The 21006-nt window shown below is 39.3% G+C and overlaps 5 protein-coding genes across 5 annotated transcripts; 4 read left to right on the top strand and 1 right to left on the bottom strand.

The window, feature by feature from the left end:
* Nucleotides 1–22: 22 nt before the first annotated feature.
* LOC131306997 (uncharacterized) lies at nt 23–9127 on the top strand. The gene is made up of 9 exons (XM_058333428.1): nt 23–69; nt 227–345; nt 1343–1431; nt 1557–1634; nt 1712–1768; nt 2195–2413; nt 8280–8380; nt 8468–8525; nt 9071–9127. Exons 1-9 carry the CDS (start codon nt 23–25, stop codon nt 9125–9127), a joined length of 825 nt encoding a protein of 274 aa, XP_058189411.1.
* LOC131307525 (uncharacterized) lies at nt 2428–4477 on the top strand. The gene is made up of 2 exons (XM_058334066.1): nt 2428–2715; nt 2871–4477. Exons 1-2 carry the CDS (start codon nt 2549–2551, stop codon nt 4471–4473), a joined length of 1770 nt encoding a protein of 589 aa, XP_058190049.1. The 5' UTR covers nt 2428–2548; the 3' UTR covers nt 4474–4477.
* On the top strand, nt 6256–7358 carry LOC131307526 (uncharacterized). The gene is made up of 2 exons (XM_058334068.1): nt 6256–6386; nt 6483–7358. Exons 1-2 carry the CDS (start codon nt 6330–6332, stop codon nt 7251–7253), a joined length of 828 nt encoding a protein of 275 aa, XP_058190051.1. The 5' UTR covers nt 6256–6329; the 3' UTR covers nt 7254–7358.
* Nucleotides 9128–14052: 4925 nt separating the features above from the next.
* LOC131307524 (cold shock protein 2-like) lies at nt 14053–15213 on the top strand. The gene has a single exon (XM_058334065.1). It carries the CDS (start codon nt 14215–14217, stop codon nt 14881–14883), a length of 669 nt encoding a protein of 222 aa, XP_058190048.1. The 5' UTR covers nt 14053–14214; the 3' UTR covers nt 14884–15213.
* A 307-nt stretch (nt 15214–15520) lies between these two features.
* Nucleotides 15521–19982, bottom strand: LOC131306996 (uncharacterized). The gene is made up of 2 exons (XM_058333427.1): nt 19923–19982; nt 15521–16438 (listed from the first exon to the last, which is right to left on the bottom strand). The coding sequence occupies exons 1-2, from the start codon at nt 19980–19982 to the stop codon at nt 15521–15523; spliced, it is 978 nt and encodes a 325-aa protein (XP_058189410.1).
* Nucleotides 19983–21006: the final 1024 nt, after the last annotated feature.

The following is a 21006-nucleotide window of genomic DNA, read 5'->3' as shown; positions in this document are numbered from 1 at the left end:
CATTTTTTTCTAAATTGCAAAAATGCCATCTGTTGTTCTGTTGTCATTGTTCGGGTTCTCTTCACAGCCGTCTGTTGTTTAAATTCAAAATTCAAAGCTGAGGACACACACACACACACTCTCTCTCTCTCTCTCTCTCTCTCTCTGTGTGGAGTAACCACCGTCCACCATAACACTCCATAACACTCCTCCTCGATCGTTGTCGGTGGTTTAATTGTGGGCATAGAGACCGCTTGATTGTTTTTGACCGGGAAGGCTTTACCTTTGAGAGGCAGAGAAGGAGGTTGCAGCCACCATTGGAGCTGTACACCGCAGCAGCTGTGGAGGACAGCTTGAACTTGAGAGGTATTTTTTGTTGCCCACCATGTGTTTGTTAAAATGCTACCCAAATGGAAGTTTAAATGCTAGATGGCAGTGAAGTAGTTTGTAGGAATAGGTTTCTTGCTCAGCCCACCAAATACCACCACTGACTTACCACAGGCAATAGCAACCCATTAACTCGGAAAGATGCTCTCAAAGAGAAATGGGTTTTGAGTGGAAACTCTGTTGTTTGTGGGAATTGAGTGGGTGTGAGTGTGGGAGTGGTTCTCAGTTGTTGAGTGGGGGCTGTTTATAGGCTGAGAATTATGTTTTGATTTCAAAACGGTTGCCTTTTTCTGCCAGTCCAATTTTTTTGTGTATCAACCTAAAACTCGATCATCCATTCTGATCTACTAAGTAGCAATTGATTGCCGGTCCAATTTTTTGGCATTGATCGATTAAATACTACTACTTACGAAAGAACAGAGAGAATCCGGACCATTTTTTTTGTCAATTCTGTTTCGTGGGGATATCTCCCCCTTTTTCTCTTAAATCCCACGCCATGTCCTCCTCCCATTTTACTCCATTTAGCACCCAGTTCACAAAAACAGTTGTTAACACTTTATTTATATTTATAGAAATCAAGAAATCAAGAGAAATGTAAAAGGCAGTGAGGTAGTTATCTGATTTCGGTATGTTTAACTTGGGTTGGCTATGTAGAAGTAGTTATTTGATTTACGAATAGGTTTGCGTCGAACCGATTACCAGCGCTTCTAGAAAAAATTCGGTCGCCGAGTCCGTTCGAACCACATCGGTGAAATTTCACTTTTTTCTTCGAACCACTTCGGAGAAATTTCACTTCTTTCGCCACTCTGATTACCAGCGCTTCTTGGAATCTTGAATAGAATGCCCATTAGAGCATATGGTTTCTAACATCGAAACCTGTTTCCCTTTGGTTTTTAGGTTTCCACCTCTATGAGTGTTTTTTTAGGCTGTGTTCCAGTGAAAACAATTTTACCCTAACTGTCGTTTTGTGTTCCAGGAGCAATGGAACTTTCTAAAGGGAAAGGGAAGGCCATCTATGTAGCCAAGGGAAAGAAATTAATGCTGGATGGTGATTTGGAGAAGACTGTAACAAGATAAACTTTAACTCTCCATTTTTCATTTTCAATTGATCACTATTCTTCATTTCTTCATTTTTCATCTACCTATTGATCATTGTTCTTCATTTTACTGTTGCATATATGTATGTATAGGTTACGTTTCTTCGAGAAAAGAATGTTGGCGTAGTGATCCGTGATGAGCGAGAATTGAATCAGATTCGCATGCATGGGGTATGCCTATTAATTACATCTTGATGTTTGTTAGTACATATATTCTGGAATACTGTTAATCTTATTCTTTTCTTAAGGAAAAGGCAAAGGAAAAGCCAATTTGTGGAGGTAAAGAAAATGCTGCACCTAAAGTGGTATGATTTTGTACACATTCCTTCAAGTTTTCATTCTCTTTTTTGTGGGACCAATAATTTTTATTGTCTAAACTCTATTAAAAAATTTTGAACTTTTATTGTCATCTTACTTGATAAAATCTAAAGTTATTTCATTCACTGTGTAGACACCAAATGATAATGTTAGATCAAAGGCCCAATGCATTCAACCGAGGCGGCCCACATTCTTTCCGTCTTTAACACCAAGTCGTCGCCGACGTGCATGCCTAGAAGATGGCATGTCTATAGAAATTCCTACAACTGCACCAAAGCGAGTAATGGTTTCACATGCCTTTCAGACATCATCAGTTGTGGTACTTCCTAAAATACCAAATTTGATTTAAATTTTTTGTACTTTTAGAGACATCTTACTCGATATAATGTAACGTTATTTCATCCACCGTGTAGGCACCTAATGATAATGTTAGATCAAAGGCCCAATGCTTACGACGTGAACGAGAGAGAGCAAGAGACAACATTCAACCAAGGCAGCCCACATCCTTTTCGTCTTTAACACCAAGTCGTCGCCGACGTGCATGCCTAGAAGATGGCATGTCTATAGAAATTCCTACAACTTCACCAAAGCGAGCAATGGTTTCACATGCCTTCCAGTTATCATCAGTTGTGGTGCTTCCTACAACACCAAATTTGAGAGACTATTCTGCTAGCACAAGAACTCCCATAACTGTGGATAGTACGCTATGTCATCATGAACCCCAGGCATGCTAACATTCAATACCTCATATCGAAGAATCTATAGCTATGTCGAGCATAGCCATGGATGAACCTGAAATGTGTCATCCTTCAATGCCTCCTCGGAATCTCGAGGAAGAGTTTCTAGCCGTGGCAACTGCTCATGCACCTCATGCACAATTATTTGACAAAGAACTTCTTGCTATGCCGGACACATCTTCAGCTCCAATTCATCGGTAAATTAATTTCATTTGTCTTTAATCTTTAATATGTTTCTATTTCTATACCTTTTTTGCAATTTCTTAGCGCTTTTACCTCTTGGAAATCAATCTATTGACGATGATTTTTTTGCGTGTTTTTACTTTACACACAAAAAAAAATGTATATGTAGGCTACCTCCTGGAAATCAATCTATTGATGATGAGTTTGAGGATGAATCTACAAACGTAGGGGTTGATCTTCAAGCTAATAGATATCTCAATCGTCATTATCTTGGTAGGATGGATGTATCATGTTTTCATTGTAAAGCCTTGCATTGGATGGGTGAAAAATTGACCAATTCATCTTTAATACATCCACTTTTTGGAACTTGCTGCCTGCAAGGAAAGATTAAGCTACCATCACTTATTGCACCCCCGTTGGCGCTACAAGAGTTATACGATGGCAATGATGAGCGATCAAAATCATTTCGTCATCATACTCGAGAGTATAATGCAACTAATGCTTTTACAAGTCTTGGTGCTAAATTAGATACAAGAGTGCTTAACGGAAGAGGGCCTTTATCGTTCACTATCCATGGTGAATTACGTCATCGAACAGGATCATTGCTGCCACAACCAGGGCATGAAGCGATTTATTCTCAGTTGTACATATACGACCCCGAGTCTGCTCTAAATGCTCGCAATAACAGAAATCCGCACTTGAAAAGAGATGTCCTCAAGACAATTCAAGATTGTTTGTTGGCATTTAATCCGTTTCCTGAAAAATTCCTTCGAGCTTTTGAGATTTTGAATCAATCTGAATCGGTGGGACAAAATTTACCTGCTTATCTTCATTACAGTTCATCAATAGATCGTCGGAGGTATAATCTCCCAACAACAGATGAGATTGCAATAATTCTACCAGGCGATGGAACCGAGAATAGTGGAATGAGAGATATTGTGTTGCATTTGAGAGGAAATAATGGATTAATGCGAGTTAATGAATGCCACCCAGCTTATTTACCATTGCATTATGTTCTATTGTTTCCCCATGGTGAGCTTGGATGGGAACCTGAGATGAGACATTGGGATGTACGAAGCGAACAATACACAGATAAAAGACTCGCTCAAATGGAATTTTATAGCTTTCGTTTGTTTCAACGAAACTCAGAGTACTCAACAATTTTACGAGCTGGAAAATTATTCCAAGAGTTTATCGTAGATGCTTGGGCAACGACTGAGCAAAATCGATTGAACTTTCATAGGCTAAACCAAGGAATAATTCGATCCGAACTTTACCAGGATCTCGCAGATATTGGTCCTGATGGGTTGGGGCCTGGTCAAGTTGGTAAACGAATAATTTTGCCATCTTCGTTCCCTGGATGTCCTAGATATATGTTCCAGATATTTCAGGATTCAATGGCTATCACGCGGCACAACAAACATCCAGACATTTTCCTTACAATGACTGCCAATCCCAATTGGCTTGAAATTACTGAGGCTTTGCTACCACATCAAAAAGTTGTTGATCATCCAGATTTGGTTGCACGTGTTTTTGAGTTGAAGCGAAAATGTTTGATGAGTGAGATCAAAAAGAAGCAAGTGTTTGGCAAAATTGTTGGATATGTCTATACAATTGAGTACCAAAAACGGGGGCTACCGCATATGCATTTACTTTTGTTTCTTGAAGGACCAGACAAAATACATACATGTGCTCAGGTCGATAAAGTAGTATGTGCTGAATTTTCAGATCCTATTGAAGACCCTTCACTTTTTGATACTGTTAAGGTATGAACATTGTTGCGCTTACATTTTTTTATTTTTTTGGTCTTTTCTATGTCCTAACTATGTTTTGTTTTCTTAATATTGTTAAGGGTTGCATGGTACATGGACCATGTGGTGCCCGAAATCCTCAAGCAACATGTATGGAAAATGAAAAATGCACTAAGAAATACCCCAAAGCCTTTTCGGAAACAACTACAATGGACCAAGATGGATATCCAATCTATCAACGTCGTAATGATGGTCGAGTGTATATTGTTAGGAGTCACCCGGTTGATAACAGAGATGTTGTTTCATACAACGCTTACCTTTCTAGACTATTCAATTGCCATATCAATGTGGAAGTCTGCGCGGGAATGAGATGTGTCAAATATATCCACAAGTACATCTACAAAGGCAATGATCGTGCAACAATGGTGTTGGGACCAATAGATGAGATCAAGGAATATCTCGATGCAAGATATATTGGTCCAGTAGAAGCAGCTTGGCGGCTATTTTGTCATTCTATGCATGAAGAAATTCCAACAGTTGTACGTTTGGCACTTCATTTACCTGGAATGCATAATAGCCTATATAACACTGAAGAATCAATGCATGACATTGTCGCAAGGGCTGAGCATGAAATTACAACATTAACTGGCTATTTTGCATATTGTCGAGCATATGTAGATGCACGTGCATTCACCTATCAAGAATTTCCACAGCATTTTGTTTGGATAAAATCAAAAAAGAGGTGGAAACCAAGAGAAAGAGGTTTTGCAATTGGAAGAATGTACTTTGTTAGCCCTAATGCTGGTGAATTATTTTATTTACGTCTTCTATTAAGTGTTGTCAGAGGACCAGAATCATATGAATGTTTATGCACAGTCAATAATATTTTGCATGACGCATTCAAATCAGCATGTATTACAAGAGGACTCCTGGAAGATGACGAAGAATGGGTGCAATGTCTTGAAGAAGCTGCAATTATGAAAACTGGATACCAGTTGCGTAGGTTGTTCTGTGTTATTCTCACCTAATGTTCTCCATCGCAACCGGCTGCATTATGGGATAAATTTGCAATGCATATTTGTGATGATCTAGCATGCAAAATTCAAGCATTGTTTTTCATTCCAAATCCAACTGCGGCATAGATTGAAGATTATGGTTTATATCTCTTGGACGAATTGCTTCAGGAATCGGGTAAAAATTTAAAAGATTTTCCTCCCATGCCATTGCCTATTGGGAATTGGAGTGTAGTAGTGGGTAACAGATTGATATTGGAGCATCAACTCATTTTTAATGCCCAACATTCAGATGCAAATATCAATGTTGAAAGTCTCAATGAAGAACAACGGGCCGCTTACACTGCAATCACCACCTCAGTGTTTGAGAATAAAGGAAAGACTTTCTTTCTAAATGGGGGTGCTGGAACTGGAAAGACCTTTTTGTACAATACTGTTGCCACAAAATGTTGTAGCCTAGGACACGTCGTAGTCAGCATTGCTTCATCTGGTATTGCTTCATTATTATTGGTAGGAGGTCGCACTGCACATTCAACATTTTCTATCCCATTGGATGTGTTGGAAGACTCATTTTGTTCGTTTAGCAAGCAATCTTTACAGGCAGAGTTGTTTAGAAAAACAAGGTTGATTATATGGGATGAAGTCCCTATGCAACATAGATATTGTGTCGAAGCAGTTGATCGCACACTCTAAGACATTTGCGATAATAATAAGCCATTTAGGGGTATCACTGTTGTTCTCGGGGGAAACTTTCAACAAATTCTACCAGTCATATCAAAAGGAGTTCGTGAGCAAATTGTAGGAGCATCGTTGAGACGTTCTGTACTATGGAATGGTGTGCACATTTTGACATTGAGTTTGAACATGCACTTAAATAGCAGAGAACTTGCGAATTCAAATCTTGTAGAATTCTTGAATGAGGTACTCCTTTAATTGTTGTTTTAAGAAAATCAAAAGTACATTTGATTCCGTCATTGCTTCATCGTCTTGACTATTTTATTATTTATATACTTTTAGATTGGGACCAATCCAGAAGAAGTAGTAGAGCTTCCGTCAACAATACAAAAGTGCGGATCTGTTAATGAATTGTTATTTACTGTGTATCCACAACTGGACGTAATGGGTACTATAACACCGACCTTCCTTAATGAACGCACAATTCTGTCTGCCCGAAATGATGATATTAGTGCCATCAATCTTGCTGCATTGAATGTTTTTCCAAGGGATACCACCACTTATTTTGCAACTGACAAAATGTCCTTTGATGATGCCCATGATCGTACTATCACAAACCAATATCCTAATGAGTACTTGAACTCATTAAATCCTTCTGGTTTGCCTCCTTTTAAATTGGACTTGAAAGTTGGTTGCCCAATAATGTTATTGAGAAATATTGCTCCAAAGGCTGGGTTGTGTAATGGCACTCGATTAATGATTGTCAATTGTGCAAATCGCATAATCGAAGCTCAAATTTTAACTGGAGATAAATTTGGTGATTTGGTCTTTATTCCAAGGATATCCTTGACACCCTCTTCTTCTGAAATGCCTTTTGAGATGACAAGGCGTCAATTTCCAATCAGATTGGCATATGCGATGACTATCAATAAATCTCAAGGACAATCTGTCAATTTTGTTGGAATTGATTTGCGTACTCCAGTCTTTAGTCATGGACAACTATATGTAGCGTTATCTAGATGCACATCTGGTGATCGTACAAGTGTCCTTCTCTCTAATGATGCATCCCGTTCCACGACAAACATTGTGTATCCCGAGGTTTTGCTACAGTAAAAGGTACAACTTTTATTTATTCATGCACAAGTTTAAATATCTTGATTGAATAGTCTTTTTCATTCGTTTACCTAAAGACTGAAGTTAGACATTGAGTAGGAAAACTTTTTTTACTATTCGATCTCATATATTCAGTTTATTGTGTTCTTTTGTCATGATCATCCTAAATTGGTGTCCCTTTATGACTTTTTTTTTAAAACTTTATAATTTATATGCCTTCAACACAGGTGTAGACACACTCTCCTCCATAAGGTAGCCGGTGAGGTTCGAAGCAGGTTAAATTTTTAAATATTAAAAAAAAATTGTGAACTAATGTCCAATTTATCATAGTTAGTTCACGTTTCCTCATACATCTATCTAATATGCAACTGCATGGTATTCTTGATCCTCACTGTTCAAACTATTAACTCAGAAAACTTTGCAGGAACTGAAGGATTGTATAAGGAGCTCTGATGAAAGACTCGGTTTCTACTGCACCTTCATTTTGAACCTCCATTTTGTTTTTTCCCCTTCCCATTGTACCTTCATTTTTTTGGAAAGATATCGCGGTAAGTGAATGTGTACATAAGCCTAAAATCAATGGATTTTTAGGCAATACAACTCCATACCAACTCTATTAGGTGGTATATGCTCAAATTGTGATCAAGATCTAACAGTGTAGGAACCCAGTGGCTAGGATTTTCTTGATCCAATAGTCTTTTTCCTTTGAGTAATAATCCTCACACCTTTCTTATGCATTGTAACTTTTGGTTGATGCTATGAAATTGTACATTGTTGCTTGGCTTTCTTGCACTTTTTTTTTTATAGGTAGTAGATTTATGAGAACAAAAATTGAGAAGATGGGGGCATTTATTGAGTCTATGCAGGCAGTAGATTTATGATGAGTTGATTGAATGTTTTAATTCTGGGTTGGAGAGATCTTGACAGGTCAAGAATAAAGTATGCTTACATTTTTCTTTATGGTATTAGCTATTGTGCTTTTACCATCCTTAATGAATGACTCTCTGTATTTTGAATATTCTGCAGATATCAGAAGAGAAAGGTAGACTAAAGAAGGATGAGGAAGAGGACAAAGAAAAGTGGAAAAGAAAGTGTGAGCATGAGGAGCAGTGGGTGCCTTCAAGAAGGTAATACTCTCAATTCTTCAATTTATATTTTCCAACATGGTCGTCTTTAAGATTCCTATGTTCTTATTAGAATGTATAGACTTCTAGCTATCATACTGCAGTGGGCATGAAGGGCGGTATCATGGCAAACTTTGCGGCCAAAGTTGTAGACATTGGATGAACAATTAAGGCACGTGCATGTTTTTTTGCCTTTGTAGTATTGTGGCATCATTAACAATGACTAGCACCTTTCATATTTTTCTTGGTGGAAGTTCAAATGAATTACTTGACTGAAATGATCAGGCCACCTAAGTTAATAGGATACTATGATGCACGGACACGGATACAGACACAGACACGGCGGGGGACACGCCGCTAGCGACCATCTCAGGTCAGTGCTCGATTGGGGGTTTTATTATTTGATCAAACCCCCCTCTCTCTTCAAAATACACAATTGGATTCTTTTGAAACTCGAAAGACATCAAGGTCACTCATGTCATTGTAAGAAAGTTCGATTTAAGCTAACGCAAAAAAAAAAAAAATCATTCTATTAGTTGTTCAAATTATGTTCTTAATCACATCCCTTGCTACTAATTATTTTTTGCTGTCTATAGGGTATTTGGTCTCATTATGTATGTGAGTAATGTGCTGTCTAATTGTAATTTAAAACATTCAAGACTTTGTTATGACTGAATTTTTATGTTGTTACAGCTAGGCTTAGATAGTGAACGTGAAGAAGACAGTGCGCTAACTGGGGTGTATGTTTAAGTTTTTAGAATTATAAGTGCAAAATAAAATTGCAATTTCTTTGAGGGCTATGTATTGGACTCAGAAGTGTGTAAAATAGATCTTGGATGAATTTATGTATCTTTTGGCAGAAAGCTTTGAGCCATTGCCATTCGATGTTGTGATTGATGCCGTGTTACTTTTTAGGAGAGATTCTTCAAAGAAGCCTATTTTTTGCATATACAAGTTGACAAGTTTGCTGTTTTGAGTAATAATCTTCAGACCTTTTTTTTGCATTGTAACTTTTGCTTAATACTATGGGACTGTACATTGTTGTTTGGCTTTCGTGCACTTTTTTTTTAATGGTGTTGCATGGGGACTAAGTTTGCTTTGAAACACAAAAATTATTAGCAAGAATCCTTCTTCCTTGATGGTTTTAACGCTATTACAGTTTCTTGGCCTGAGTTGGTAAGGAAGATCGGTGAATTTTATTCATTTCGGTGGGTTGCTTATGTGGTGGTTTGGTGATTTTTTTTTTCTTTTTTTCTTATAATATTTTGGTCTTTTGTTTTTAGGTTTTGACCTCCATGGTAATGCGTGTTTGGAGTCTGTAGCTCTATAATGATTCCCTCCTTAAGGTGATTTCTATCTATGTTTGCCAAGGCCCAAGGATATGAACCTTCCCTTTCTCCAGTTCCACAGCTAAATTTACCATTGGATGAGCTGCATGTTATGAATTTAGGTTGGCTTTTTTGTGGAACTGATCTGTAGAAGCATGCAATTATGCCAGTGTCTTTAGTGTGAAATTAGCATTTGTTCTTTCCTAATACGGTGTAATATTTTAGTCAAGTCATGTTTCAGTTTTGGGACCTTTTAGTTAGTCATATAATTTCTTTCTTTTTACAACAAGGCTTACGATTTCAATTTATCTGTTGGTAGTTGAATTGTATTAATTGGGGTCTAAATTGGTGAAGGGGTTGATTTAGTTATAGTTACGATCGATATGTAGAGGATCACATATTACACACTAATGAATCGATAGTGTTTGAGCCACTAGCTAGGGCAATTCCATCCGACATGTGTAGTGCCGTAGGCACGGGCAAATACTAGTATGGAGTATAAAACAAGATTTTCTAACCTGTGGGATGATCGTGAGAAGTATATAGTGGCATGCTTTATGTTTTCTATACGAGTTTTACTTGTTATTTAATTTGATGTGGGGAGGGTTTTGTTTTCTCTCTCTTTTCATATTTGAATATCTAATTTCAAGTTTGTGGTGATGAATGATAAAACGTGTCCCCCTTGATTATTGTGTTATGTTCTTCAATGTATCTAGATGACAAGTGAAATATACTACTAAATACGATAAAATAGATAAATCAGCTTCTAGACAAGAAAACTTTTGGCAGACGTACTAATGCCTTCGTATGTTTGTGTATTGGATTAAAGTCTAATTATATGTATGAAAGACTTATCCAAGGTTGTTTTCTTATCAATACAATGAGCAATGAGCACTCTAAACGACGTCGACCTTCCACTAGTTTATAGAAATCGATAAAATAGATCGATATTGATTGAAACCATAAAATTTAGATATAAATGGAAACAAATCACATCCCGTTAATCAACTGAACCACCATCAAGTACATAACTACTAGTACTTATTTTGATAAAAAAAAAAAACTGTAGAAAGAGGCTGCAAGCGTGTGCAACCCGTTAAGCACATAACGCACAAGCAAATTCCTCATAAATTCGTCCAGATAATATATATGTTACCACCTTCATTATTGTATAATTAATGGCGACAGCAAAATTGTACTTTTTTTATTATTATTAATGCATTTCTTGCTCTTCCTCCAAAAAAAAAAAAAAAAAAAAAGTCCATTTCTGAGATTGTTAAAGTTCCAACCTAAATGCACTCGATTAGGGTAAGTATAAAACTATACTAAAATTACACTAAAGACCCTTCAAATTTAACATATTATGTATTTTACCCCCACTTTTTTAGTTTTTTTTCGATTTTCTCCCCACTTCCGAGTAATCTCGTTTTACCGAGTAATCGGTACTCGCCGGGTACTCACCGAGTAATGCCGAGTAATCAGCTGGCCGAGTAATTCCCACCGAGTAGCCCTAACTCCACTCGGCTAGGCACCGAGTACCGAGTACTCGCCGAGTATTTCCGAATTTTAGATCACTGAGATAAATAGGTGTCCAAAACTTTGATTTAAAATACTCACACATCCACAATGTAATAGGGAAAACGATAATGACATGAATCATTCATGTGTACTAAATTCAATTTAAATTGGAGCAAGCATGAATATAAACAGGGATCACAACAAAGGGCTGATTACTGCCTCAGGGTTCATAACCAAGGTGCCACCAGACAAGGAACCCTGCGTCAGGTAGCTAACAACGTCTAGCGGCAGAATAACAGTAGGATCGGCTTTGTCAACTTTAGCTGCTCCAACTGATGAAATGGAGAAGGATGACTCTTGAGCGAGTCGGGATCCTTTGCAAGAACCTTGCCACATATGAGAAACAAATCCACCAAAATCGAGCAATTCGGAATCAACAACAAAGACAATGTAAAGAGAGAATTACACAGCAGCAGCTAGTAGTTAGTACTAGTTCTTTGAGAGTGCACATGACTGATGAGAAACTAGGTAGCTATACATGGGAGTGGAGTGCATCAGGTCCCAATTAAGCCTAGTTACTTAAGAGATTCAAAATGCAAAATCTTTTGGCAAACGAAACCATAATTTTACTTCTCACTCCCCCTTTATCTTCCGTTTTCTTTTTTTCCTCCGAAGGTTAAAAGAATATACACTACCCAGACCCTAACCCAACCCATCAGCAAGGGTACTCTTCTTTTCCATAGGAGTTGAACCTACAGCTTACTGGCGGAGCCAGCATAGGCCCAGGAAGGTCACGTACCCCCCTGGAATTTTATCCCCTACACCTTCTTTTTTTCCTTTTTTTGGTACACCTACTTAAAAAATGTTTAAGAAATTGGAAATTTTGGGTATTAGGCTTATTGTATACGCTGTTTTCGCATGTTTCCAACGAAATTAGTGGACCACTTAAAGAAATAAATGCTTGTTTCATAGCAGCAAATAGCGAATTGCTATTTTATTTGACATGTTCTAGCTGTTCACTCAGGGGTGCCCCCTCTTAGTGAAATTCCTGGCTCTGCCTACATAACCATTGTACAAAATGCCCGTCGCTTGCCTTCATCCCCTTGGCTCTTTCTTTCAGTAACAAATTTTCTCCTATCATTGCTCTCTCACTTTCCGTCCCTTCGTATTCCTTTCCACAAGTTCTAATTACAGATTACAGATTTCTTCTTGTTGTGGCTGGGATCGGGCAAAAAGTTCAGGGTAATTACTTGCTCGTACAAAGGTGTAGACACACAAGTAAATAGGTTTCCCAGCCAACTTCCTTTCCCTTATCATATCCAACAAAAGATAGCCAAAACAATGCCCGAAATAAACAACAGGATTAAAGCAAATCATGGCAAGTTAACATGCCCTAAACGCAACTCTAAAATCATGTAAAACCAACCTCAACAATGCCTGCCAGTATGTGCAGAGATAACCAATTACCTGCAGGGTCTTCGAGGACAATGTAACGTATTTTGCTTCTCCAAGCTGTCCGAGCGTGTTCATCACGTTGAGTGGGAACCTATCTTCATTGGCGCAAACTCCTATCGGGCCCAAGTCGATATACACCTCGGCCAGACGAGGAAGGCTCACCGTAGAAAATACAGGCGAAACATTTCCTTTCAACTTGAATGAAGCTAGTCTCGGCACTGAAATTGCAATCACCGATCAATAATGTAACCCAATCGATATGTAGAATATTTCCAGCCTCCGAAGCATAGGAGCAGCGATGTTTAGATTATAAGTTCCTACACCATCCAAAATCAGCGTTTCCAAACTGGGACAATGCTCAGCAGTTCCACTGATGAAATTGGCAGAATCACAGAACTTTTGAATGTGTAGTGTTTTCAGCGTTGGCAAGCACAACGGCTTGTCCAGAGACATAAAGCCCAAACATTTAAATTTCAGCACTTGTAGTGATCCACAGTTTGTAAGGCAGCGAGGGAATTCGAATCCCTCCCCACCCTTGGTGACCCATAGATAGAGTCGTCAAACATTGTGGCGAACTGCGTAACACAAGCATTTCTCGATAATGCTCGGACCTTCTTCATGATGATAAGGGCATACCAGGGTCAAGGCGCAGAGATCCGAGTTGTCCCTCCGAGACAAGACCCCATCTACGAAACATTTGAAACGACGGAGTTTGGTGTCAGAGGGGTAAGTCACGACAGTACAAAAAATCAGTTTAATTTCAAAGTCATTTTCTTTTGTTTTTTGAAATGCCTGCATCAATTTTTAGAGTGCCAATATCATTTTCCTAGATATATTTGTTGTTCCACTCTAAATATATAGATTTCAAACCTTTTTTGGTTGTTAACTTGCTGACTCCTCTTTAACTCAACTTAATTATGTATAGTTAGACGCTAAAACTTTTAAATCGCATAGTGTAATTTAGAAAAAGAAAGTGATTTTCACACTCTCTTTTTACTTTTTACGATTCACATTATATTTTTGGTCTTTATTTAAATGAATTTACTTGATTGCCCTTATTTAAACACACTGTTTCAAACATCCGCGGACAACATTGTATATTCACGGAGATAAAGAAAAAAAGAAAAAAGAAAGCGTGAATTGTAAAAAAGATGGTCAGAAAATCATTTCCAAAAAAGAAACATTCAATTGGATTACTACAAAAACGAAAAGCCAAGAAAAGAAAAAAAGTTCGTATGGATAACGCAGCAGAAGCGTCTCAACCGTAGATGGAAATTAAAAAGTCCACTAACCCCTTATCCACCGTCCGATCACACCGACGCTGGCCCCACACCCCAAAACCAGCCACTAAAAAAATGGCTCCAACCATGACACAGCCACATTTCAGCTCCGCCGCCATTGCCGTATTCTCTCTCCTCCACTCTCATCTTCAGCAGCGGCCAACATGGGTTTCTTCTCCATCTCTATAATCGTCTGATACGGCGGAGCTTCTGAAACACTAGCACGGATTGCTTGTTCCCAGAACCTTCCAGAAGGATGGCGGGTTCGCAGAGGTCAACGGGGACGGTGAAGTGGTTCAGCGGCCAGAAGGGGTTCGGATTCGTGGCGCCGGACGACGGCGGCGAGGATCTCTTCGTCCACCAGACAGAGATCCGGTCCGACGGGTTCCGGACCCTCCGGGAGGGCCAGCGGGTCGAGTTCGCCGTCGATTCGGGCGAGGATGGCCGGAGCAAGGCCGTCGACGTGGTCAGTCTTGCCGGCGGATCTTTCCGGTACGGAGGAGGCGGGGGCTTTGGCGGGAGAGGGAGGTTTGGCGGCGGCGGCGGCGGTTACGGCTGGTACGGCGGCGATGGCGGTGGGTACGGGAGGGGCGGCGGCCGGAGAGGTGGATACGGCGGAGGAGGGGGAGGCGGAGTGGAGTGTTATAATTGTGGGGGAATTGGTCATTTAGCGAGGGAGTGTTACCGGGGCGGCGGTAGCGGTGGCGGTGGTGGGGAGTGGGGTTACGGTGGTGGTGGTGGGGAGTGGGGTTACGGTGGTGGCGGTCGTGGCGGTGGCGGCCGAGGTGGGAGGGGGTATGTCGAAGGCCGAGGAGGCGGTGGGCGGGGGTATGGCGGCCGCGGCGGAGGAGGAAGAGGTGGGGCGTGTTATAATTGTGGGGAAGTAGGGCATTTTGCAAGGGATTGTCCCAATGAACGAAACTGATAAATGTGGGTATTGTATTCTTTCTTCTTCAATGATTGTCATTTGCTTATTACTTGTGCATTGGATTTTGGTATAGGGTTGCTTGGTGCATTGTTTTAGGCAATGACATGAGCTCACAAGTTACAATAATCTCTTTTTCTTTTTACCGAGCAAAAAAAAATAAAATAATATCTTTTTCTTTTTCCTCCAAAATTTCTCCTTTGTAATACATAACCTTCCTCTTTTTTTCTTTTTTTGTGTTTTCCAAGATTTGTTGTGAGTAATTGTTTTGCATATTGCATATGTTGACCTAAAAATTAATGAGAATGAGAGTATTTTTTATTTTTTCAACTCTGATGTTGGTCTCTCATAGTACTGCATTGGATGGGTATAGAGTTCATTGTTGCTCGGTACATTGGTTTGGGCAATGATTTGAGCTAAGAATCTGTCTATTGCCTCAACTTAGAGCCCGATTCGATGTCATTAGCTTATTTTGCCTCTGAATCATATTGTGTCTTGATTGGCAAATTCTGAAGTAAGCGGATAAACTAGGACAATCTAAGAGCATCTTCCTTTGGAAATGTCAAATCTGATGTGGAACTTTTTTTTTTTTTGCCACAACGATGACAGATAGAATTTTTAAAAGCAATAACGAACATTAAGCGGAAGACCCGTCCCAACAAAGAGGATCGAGTAACCACAACGGCGGAGATGCAACCCAGCGACAAGACCCCGAACCATTCACACATTTTCCAGCCAACACATGAGCAACTTTGTTACTAGCCCTACGTACAAAAGAGTAACTACAGCAGTGAAAATTTCTGCTCAAAACCTGAATATCATGAATAATGACCTCCATCTCTTGACTGATAGCTACTTTGCCATGAAGCATATTCACCATCAACTGAGCATCACTTTCTATAAGTATTGACCCTAACCCAAGATGTGATCCCAACAAAATACCATGCCGAAATGCCAAAGCTTCTGCAACTAAAGAACTTGCGCACCACGGGGAAACCCCAATCGAGGCAGCAACAAACAAGCCTCTGGAATCCCGAATCACAATGCCATAACCCCCTTTCGACTCCCCTTTCTTCCATGACCCATCCACATTAATCTTGAACATCCCGTCCAGCGGCTTCCTCCATGAGTTAGAGCTTCCTTCCCCATTCAAAATCACAGCTGTAGTATCTATAGAATTTGCAGAAGAAAACTCATGAAAGTACTCAACCGCCTTCTTGCAAACCAACCAAGGAAGAGAGAGCTTATGTTCAAAAAGAACTCCATTTCTACACTTCCAAATGTACCACATAAGCACTGCCGCCAATGACAAACACCATTCCTTATTTGCATGCCCCTGCCACCATAGATCCATAACATCCCACAAGTCTTTAAAAAAATTGACATGAACAGCCCCCATACCTATTTTCAAAGGCGACAAACTCCACACCTGTCTGGCTAGGGGACAAGCACAAAGAAGATTAACCAACCCAACCCAGATGTCTTCTGTTAGGCCAAATCCTACGTGGCTTTTGATATGGATGAATGGAGGAGGAAGCATGCCAACTTTGACTACCTACACATTGCCTGCCAAATTTCAAAAATAACTGTTTGAATTTTGACATTAAGGGTTAAAGAGGGATAGCTTAATGTCAAATAAATAGAATTTGGCATAAGGGTTGGAAAGGAAGACTTTGATGTCAAATTGGAGATGCCAAAATGCCACGTAAGCCTTCAAAAATACTAGTTTAACATTTTCAATATGAAATCATGAGTTGGAGATGCTCTAACGGGCTCATGCCAGTATTCAAGATCTATTCGTGGAAGCAATCGGTTTGTGTATGATTTGAATTCCTTACGGTTGAACTTCATTAAACAAATTCTACATACTCCGCCCCCAAAATAATGAAATGGTGGGTATTTTTTTCTTAAATGATGGGTCATTTCTTTTCCTACTAGTGCATTGGACTAGTACTGAGGTTCTTCTTGTTGCATTGTTTCGTGGCCATGACATGAGCTGAAAACCTTTTTTGACACGTTGGGAGTTTGGATTTGTGTGTGTGTGTTTAAAGGGTTCACTCTACCTCTCTCTAGTCAGCAATTGCCTATGTGAGTTTGGTAGGTGAAATTACCCTCTTGCCCTCCCTAAAAAAAAAAAGACACCCTTCCTATATTGGCCTACATTTGTTTCCGCAGTTTGTTGGTGGCGACTAGGAGAGTAATTTGTGTGCATGACATTGATACGAATTCCTTATCGTTGATCGTTGAAGGGATTGTTGTCTTTCAACAGATCTACGCAGACGTTATCGGAGTTCCCTGGTATATGAGTTTTATGCAATTCTGGCTGGGCCTGTCAATGGGCCAGATCTGACAAATCTGAATCCGATAAGACTTGAATCTGATCCGGATCCGATAAGATTTAAATCTGATAGTGATAATCCGAATCCGGATTTTTCGGATCCGATCCGAAAATCCGAATCCGATCCGAATACTTTTTTACTTCAAAAATTTTAGCAAAAAACAAATATTTTTTTCAAAAAAATACATTTTTTTTTCAAAGAAATTTTTTTTTCCGAAAAAAAAAAATACAACTTCTTAAACATTTTTTTTTTCAAAATAAAAAATTTACTGTATTTTTTTTAAAATTTAAAAAATTTAAAAACATAAAATTTGGATTCGGATTGATAACGGATTTAATCCGATCCGATCTGTATTTGAATTACCGGATTCGGATTATCGGATTTGGTCCTTTAATAGGCCTAATTCCTGGGATTAAATGAAGGAGAGTGTCATTCATCACACTTCTCCTTTTCCTCCATTTATCCTGTATCCGTACTGTTCATCCCTTTTCTTTTTTTTGCCTCTTTAGGTAATATTGTTATTGTGACTAAAAGTTGAATGGGCTAAAAATTTGCGTTGCCAAACTAGAACTGTTTTGAACCGAACAAAGCGATGGGAGACCCACTTGATAGGTTTGTTCTTTGTGGATGGTCCTGGCCTATCTTCAAAGAGATATGAGCCATTTTAGACCTCTGTTTTGCAGCTCTCAATGGAGGATAGGGAATCTTGCCCATTTGAGCTTTATCTGGAAGCTACTCTTTATTATTGTGGATGCCTTTTTTCTGTTAGGTGACTGAAAATTATCTGGCAAAGTAGAAGTAGAAATTAGTCATTTCCATTTTCTTTTGTTATTTTCACAAAATGTGGAGGCCTACGTATTGTGCACCATCTTGACCGTCCGCTCGGCCATCCGACGGTCTGGATCTCACCTCGGTAATGAATGACTGAGAGCCATTTATTGCCAAGATGAGATTTGGACCGTCGGATGGCCGAACGGACAGCCCAGATTATGCACAACACACATGTTGTGCACAAGTGCACAGTAGGCCCCCAGGGTCTATTTTCGCATACTAAAAAGGAGAAAGGGATTAGTGCTTTACTATCTATGTGCTTTACTATATACTCTTTCATCTTTTGAGCTCAAATCCCCTGAGCTGAGCTGAGCTGATTTTTGGCCGCACGCGACACTTCGGTGCATTCCAGACCATTTGAGCTCAAAGGCTGGCCCTTCCAATGGCTGAAAATGCACCGTAACATTGGTACAAACAAAATTGAATACAACGCGTCCGAGGGACCTGCCTTTATGCATCCTCTTCAAGTTCACGACTCTGTTTCCTTTTCTTTCTTTCTTTTCCTTCACCTTCTTCTCTTTGTTGAAAAGAAAGTATTGTGGCACATGATTTAAAGAAGCAATCAGCCCTTTTTTTTTTTTTTTTGAGGGGCATGAGATTTCTCAGGTGACATAAAGATTAAAGAGAGTGCTAAACGTGATTCACTCTATCTTAATTACTGCTATTTGGTGGAGTAGACAGTAGATACTCTACCTAGTGCCTTCTATGATTTCCAATAGTTCCTGCCATAATTCTAAATTATGCAAAATAGAGGGGATATGTTAGTGGTTTTCTTTTTTAAATTATTACATGCTTCATCCTTCCCCTGTTCTTTATATTCGTGCAAAATAATTCGCATCCGTGTGCATGAGCGTAAGAGCAAGCGAAGTGCGTGAAAGCGTCTTTCAATCACATCTCAAACCACTAAAATCCGAGAGAGCAAGGACCGAGAGCGCGAGCGCAGTGAAAAGATTGAGAGCGGGAGCACATGATATTTTGAAGGATTATAATAATATAACCACGGGCATGACCAAGGTTATTCTGTGCCTTTTCTCTCATTACTTGATTTGCACTTGGGTACCTTTCATGTTTCACGTTTGATATCTCCCACACTTGTCATTATTATCTTGGGTTTCCTTTTTTCTTTTCACTCTTTCCTAAAAGAATTTGTTACTGTAATTGATCTTTTGAGTCAAATAAGCGTCCTAAAAGTGGATAATACTTCTATCCAAATGAGAAGGCATGGATGCTTTTGTATCAAGAAAGCTACTAGAGGGTTGAAATATTCCTCGGAATTGTATGCCTATTGTGGTGAAACATAATCCATTAGAGGACGAACATAGCTTGCACACTAAGCAAATATGTCAATTGTCAATGCTAAGGTCAACCGAAGCTAAAGTCTCGCTAGTGTTAGGAGTATGTTTAGTTTCAGTAAAGGGCTATGGAGACTCGAACTAAGATTTTGTCCAATGAAGTCCGAATTTCCACAACTGAACCAACCCCTCATTGGTATCTGGCAGTGATTCAACTACCAGTAAGATACGAACATGCTAATTTGCTTGGTTGAAGATATGCTTTCTGGCTCTCACTCAGTGGATCAAAACACTTACCATATGACTATCTTTCTCTTCCCAAACATCTTTCTATCTGCAGCAGCATTTGGTCCTTACCAAAATCATTTGACATTTTGGAGCAAAGTTGTCTGCAAGCCTCCATCCGATGCGAACAAAAGTTTCAACCGAACCATTAAGAGGCGCATTCCTTGCAATTGTTACGACAGTTTTGAAGTTTCAATCAAAAGTTTAGTCTGATCTAAACAGACCTAATTAACTTGCATTCTGCTTCCCACTTTCTTTTGTCGATTTTCATGGCCTCCTCCGGCTCCTTTACCTTCATCACGTTCGTATCATCTTCAGCATTCGCATGCTCTTTCTTTGAATCTTGTCGCATTCGTTTTGGATGTCTCCCCCTGATTTTGTTTCTCATCTGAGATTGAGATTGCTGGCTTTCTATGTGTACGAACCACCAATAAAAATGACCAACAAACAGTCTAGTGGGAAAGGAATCGACTGTATAATTGTTTTAAGCTTGCCAAGCCAAATTCCATCTGGTCATTTGAGGGTAGCAGGGACTAGGGAAAGCCCTAAAAGGTATAAAAATTGGGGGGCATCCTCTCTGCAAGGCCCTGAGCAATCACCTAAGTTAATTATCTATTTGTTAAGCCTTGTAAAATTGGGGGGCATCCTCTAAATACCGTTCCCTCACTTTCCACAAGGCCTTGAGCAATCACCTAAATTATCTGGAGTACTTGTTAAGCCTTGTAAAGTGTTGTTTTTGGGAGAATGGAAATATATTGTCGTCTTATCGTTATTCGTACTTTCAAATGGACTTAAATACGAATATGATTTCTAGTGATATATTCAATTAGTAATCACATTCTCAAACTAAATTGACTGCTGATAATAAAATCCTCTTCGTTTGGAACTTGTGGAAAGTGAGGGAACGGTATTGGGAAGATAATTAAGAAGGAAAATGGGAGAAAAAAAATGGGAAAAGTTTACTATTCCTAGAACTGGAAACCTGTTTTGCCATTTTCTCTTCTCTTTTCTCTCAAACCAAACAAGGGGAGGGAAATTTTTTACGCTTTCCCTTCTTTTCCCTTCCTTTCGATCAAATGTTCCAAACAAAGCTGGAAAAGGGGATGCCATATTGTGGGCTTTGAAGCTTGAACACATGGAGAAAGGAAAGGGGAAAAGTTTACTATTCCTAGAACCCTGTTTTGCCATTTTTTTCTTCTCTTTTCTCTCAAACCAAACATGGGAACAGAAAATTTTTAAATTTTCCCTTCTTTTCCCTCCCTTTCGATCACGTGTTCCAAACAGAGCTGGAAAGGAGATGCCAGGTTGTGGGCAAGCTTGAACACACTATCCAAATCATTAAAGGGAGGTAGCCCATCATTTTTAAAGCCCATGCT

Source organism: Rhododendron vialii, chromosome 11a (assembly GCF_030253575.1).
Source record: "Rhododendron vialii isolate Sample 1 chromosome 11a, ASM3025357v1".
Lineage (NCBI taxonomy): Eukaryota > Viridiplantae > Streptophyta > Magnoliopsida > Ericales > Ericaceae > Rhododendron > Rhododendron vialii.
The sequence above is the reverse complement of the archived record's forward strand: the minus strand, read 5'-3'. Positions and strand labels throughout refer to the sequence as shown.

Coding starts and splice junctions, on each gene's coding strand:
- LOC131306997 (XM_058333428.1), top strand. CDS start 23: ATGCCATCTGTTGTTCTGTTGTCATTGTTCGGGTTCTCTTCACAGCC. Junction 1,769..2,194: donor AAAATGCTGCACCTAAAGTG/GTATGATTTTGT, acceptor TCCACCGTGTAG/GCACCTAATGATAATGTTAG. Junction 8,526..9,070: donor CAAACTTTGCGGCCAAAGTT/GTAGACATTGGA, acceptor ATGTTGTTACAG/CTAGGCTTAGATAGTGAACG.
- LOC131307525 (XM_058334066.1), top strand. CDS start 2,549: ATGTCGAGCATAGCCATGGATGAACCTGAAATGTGTCATCCTTCAATG. Junction 2,716..2,870: donor TCTTCAGCTCCAATTCATCG/GTAAATTAATTT, acceptor ATGTATATGTAG/GCTACCTCCTGGAAATCAAT.
- LOC131307526 (XM_058334068.1), top strand. CDS start 6,330: ATGCACTTAAATAGCAGAGAACTTGCGAATTCAAATCTTGTAGAATTC. Junction 6,387..6,482: donor TTGTAGAATTCTTGAATGAG/GTACTCCTTTAA, acceptor ATATACTTTTAG/ATTGGGACCAATCCAGAAGA.
- LOC131307524 (XM_058334065.1), top strand. CDS start 14,215: ATGGCGGGTTCGCAGAGGTCAACGGGGACGGTGAAGTGGTTCAGCGGC.
- LOC131306996 (XM_058333427.1), bottom strand. CDS start 19,982: ATGCGACAAGATTCAAAGAAAGAGCATGCGAATGCTGAAGATGATACG. Junction 16,439..19,922: donor ATGATACGAACGTGATGAAG/GTAAAGGAGCCG, acceptor GGCAATGTGTAG/GTAGTCAAAGTTGGCATGCT.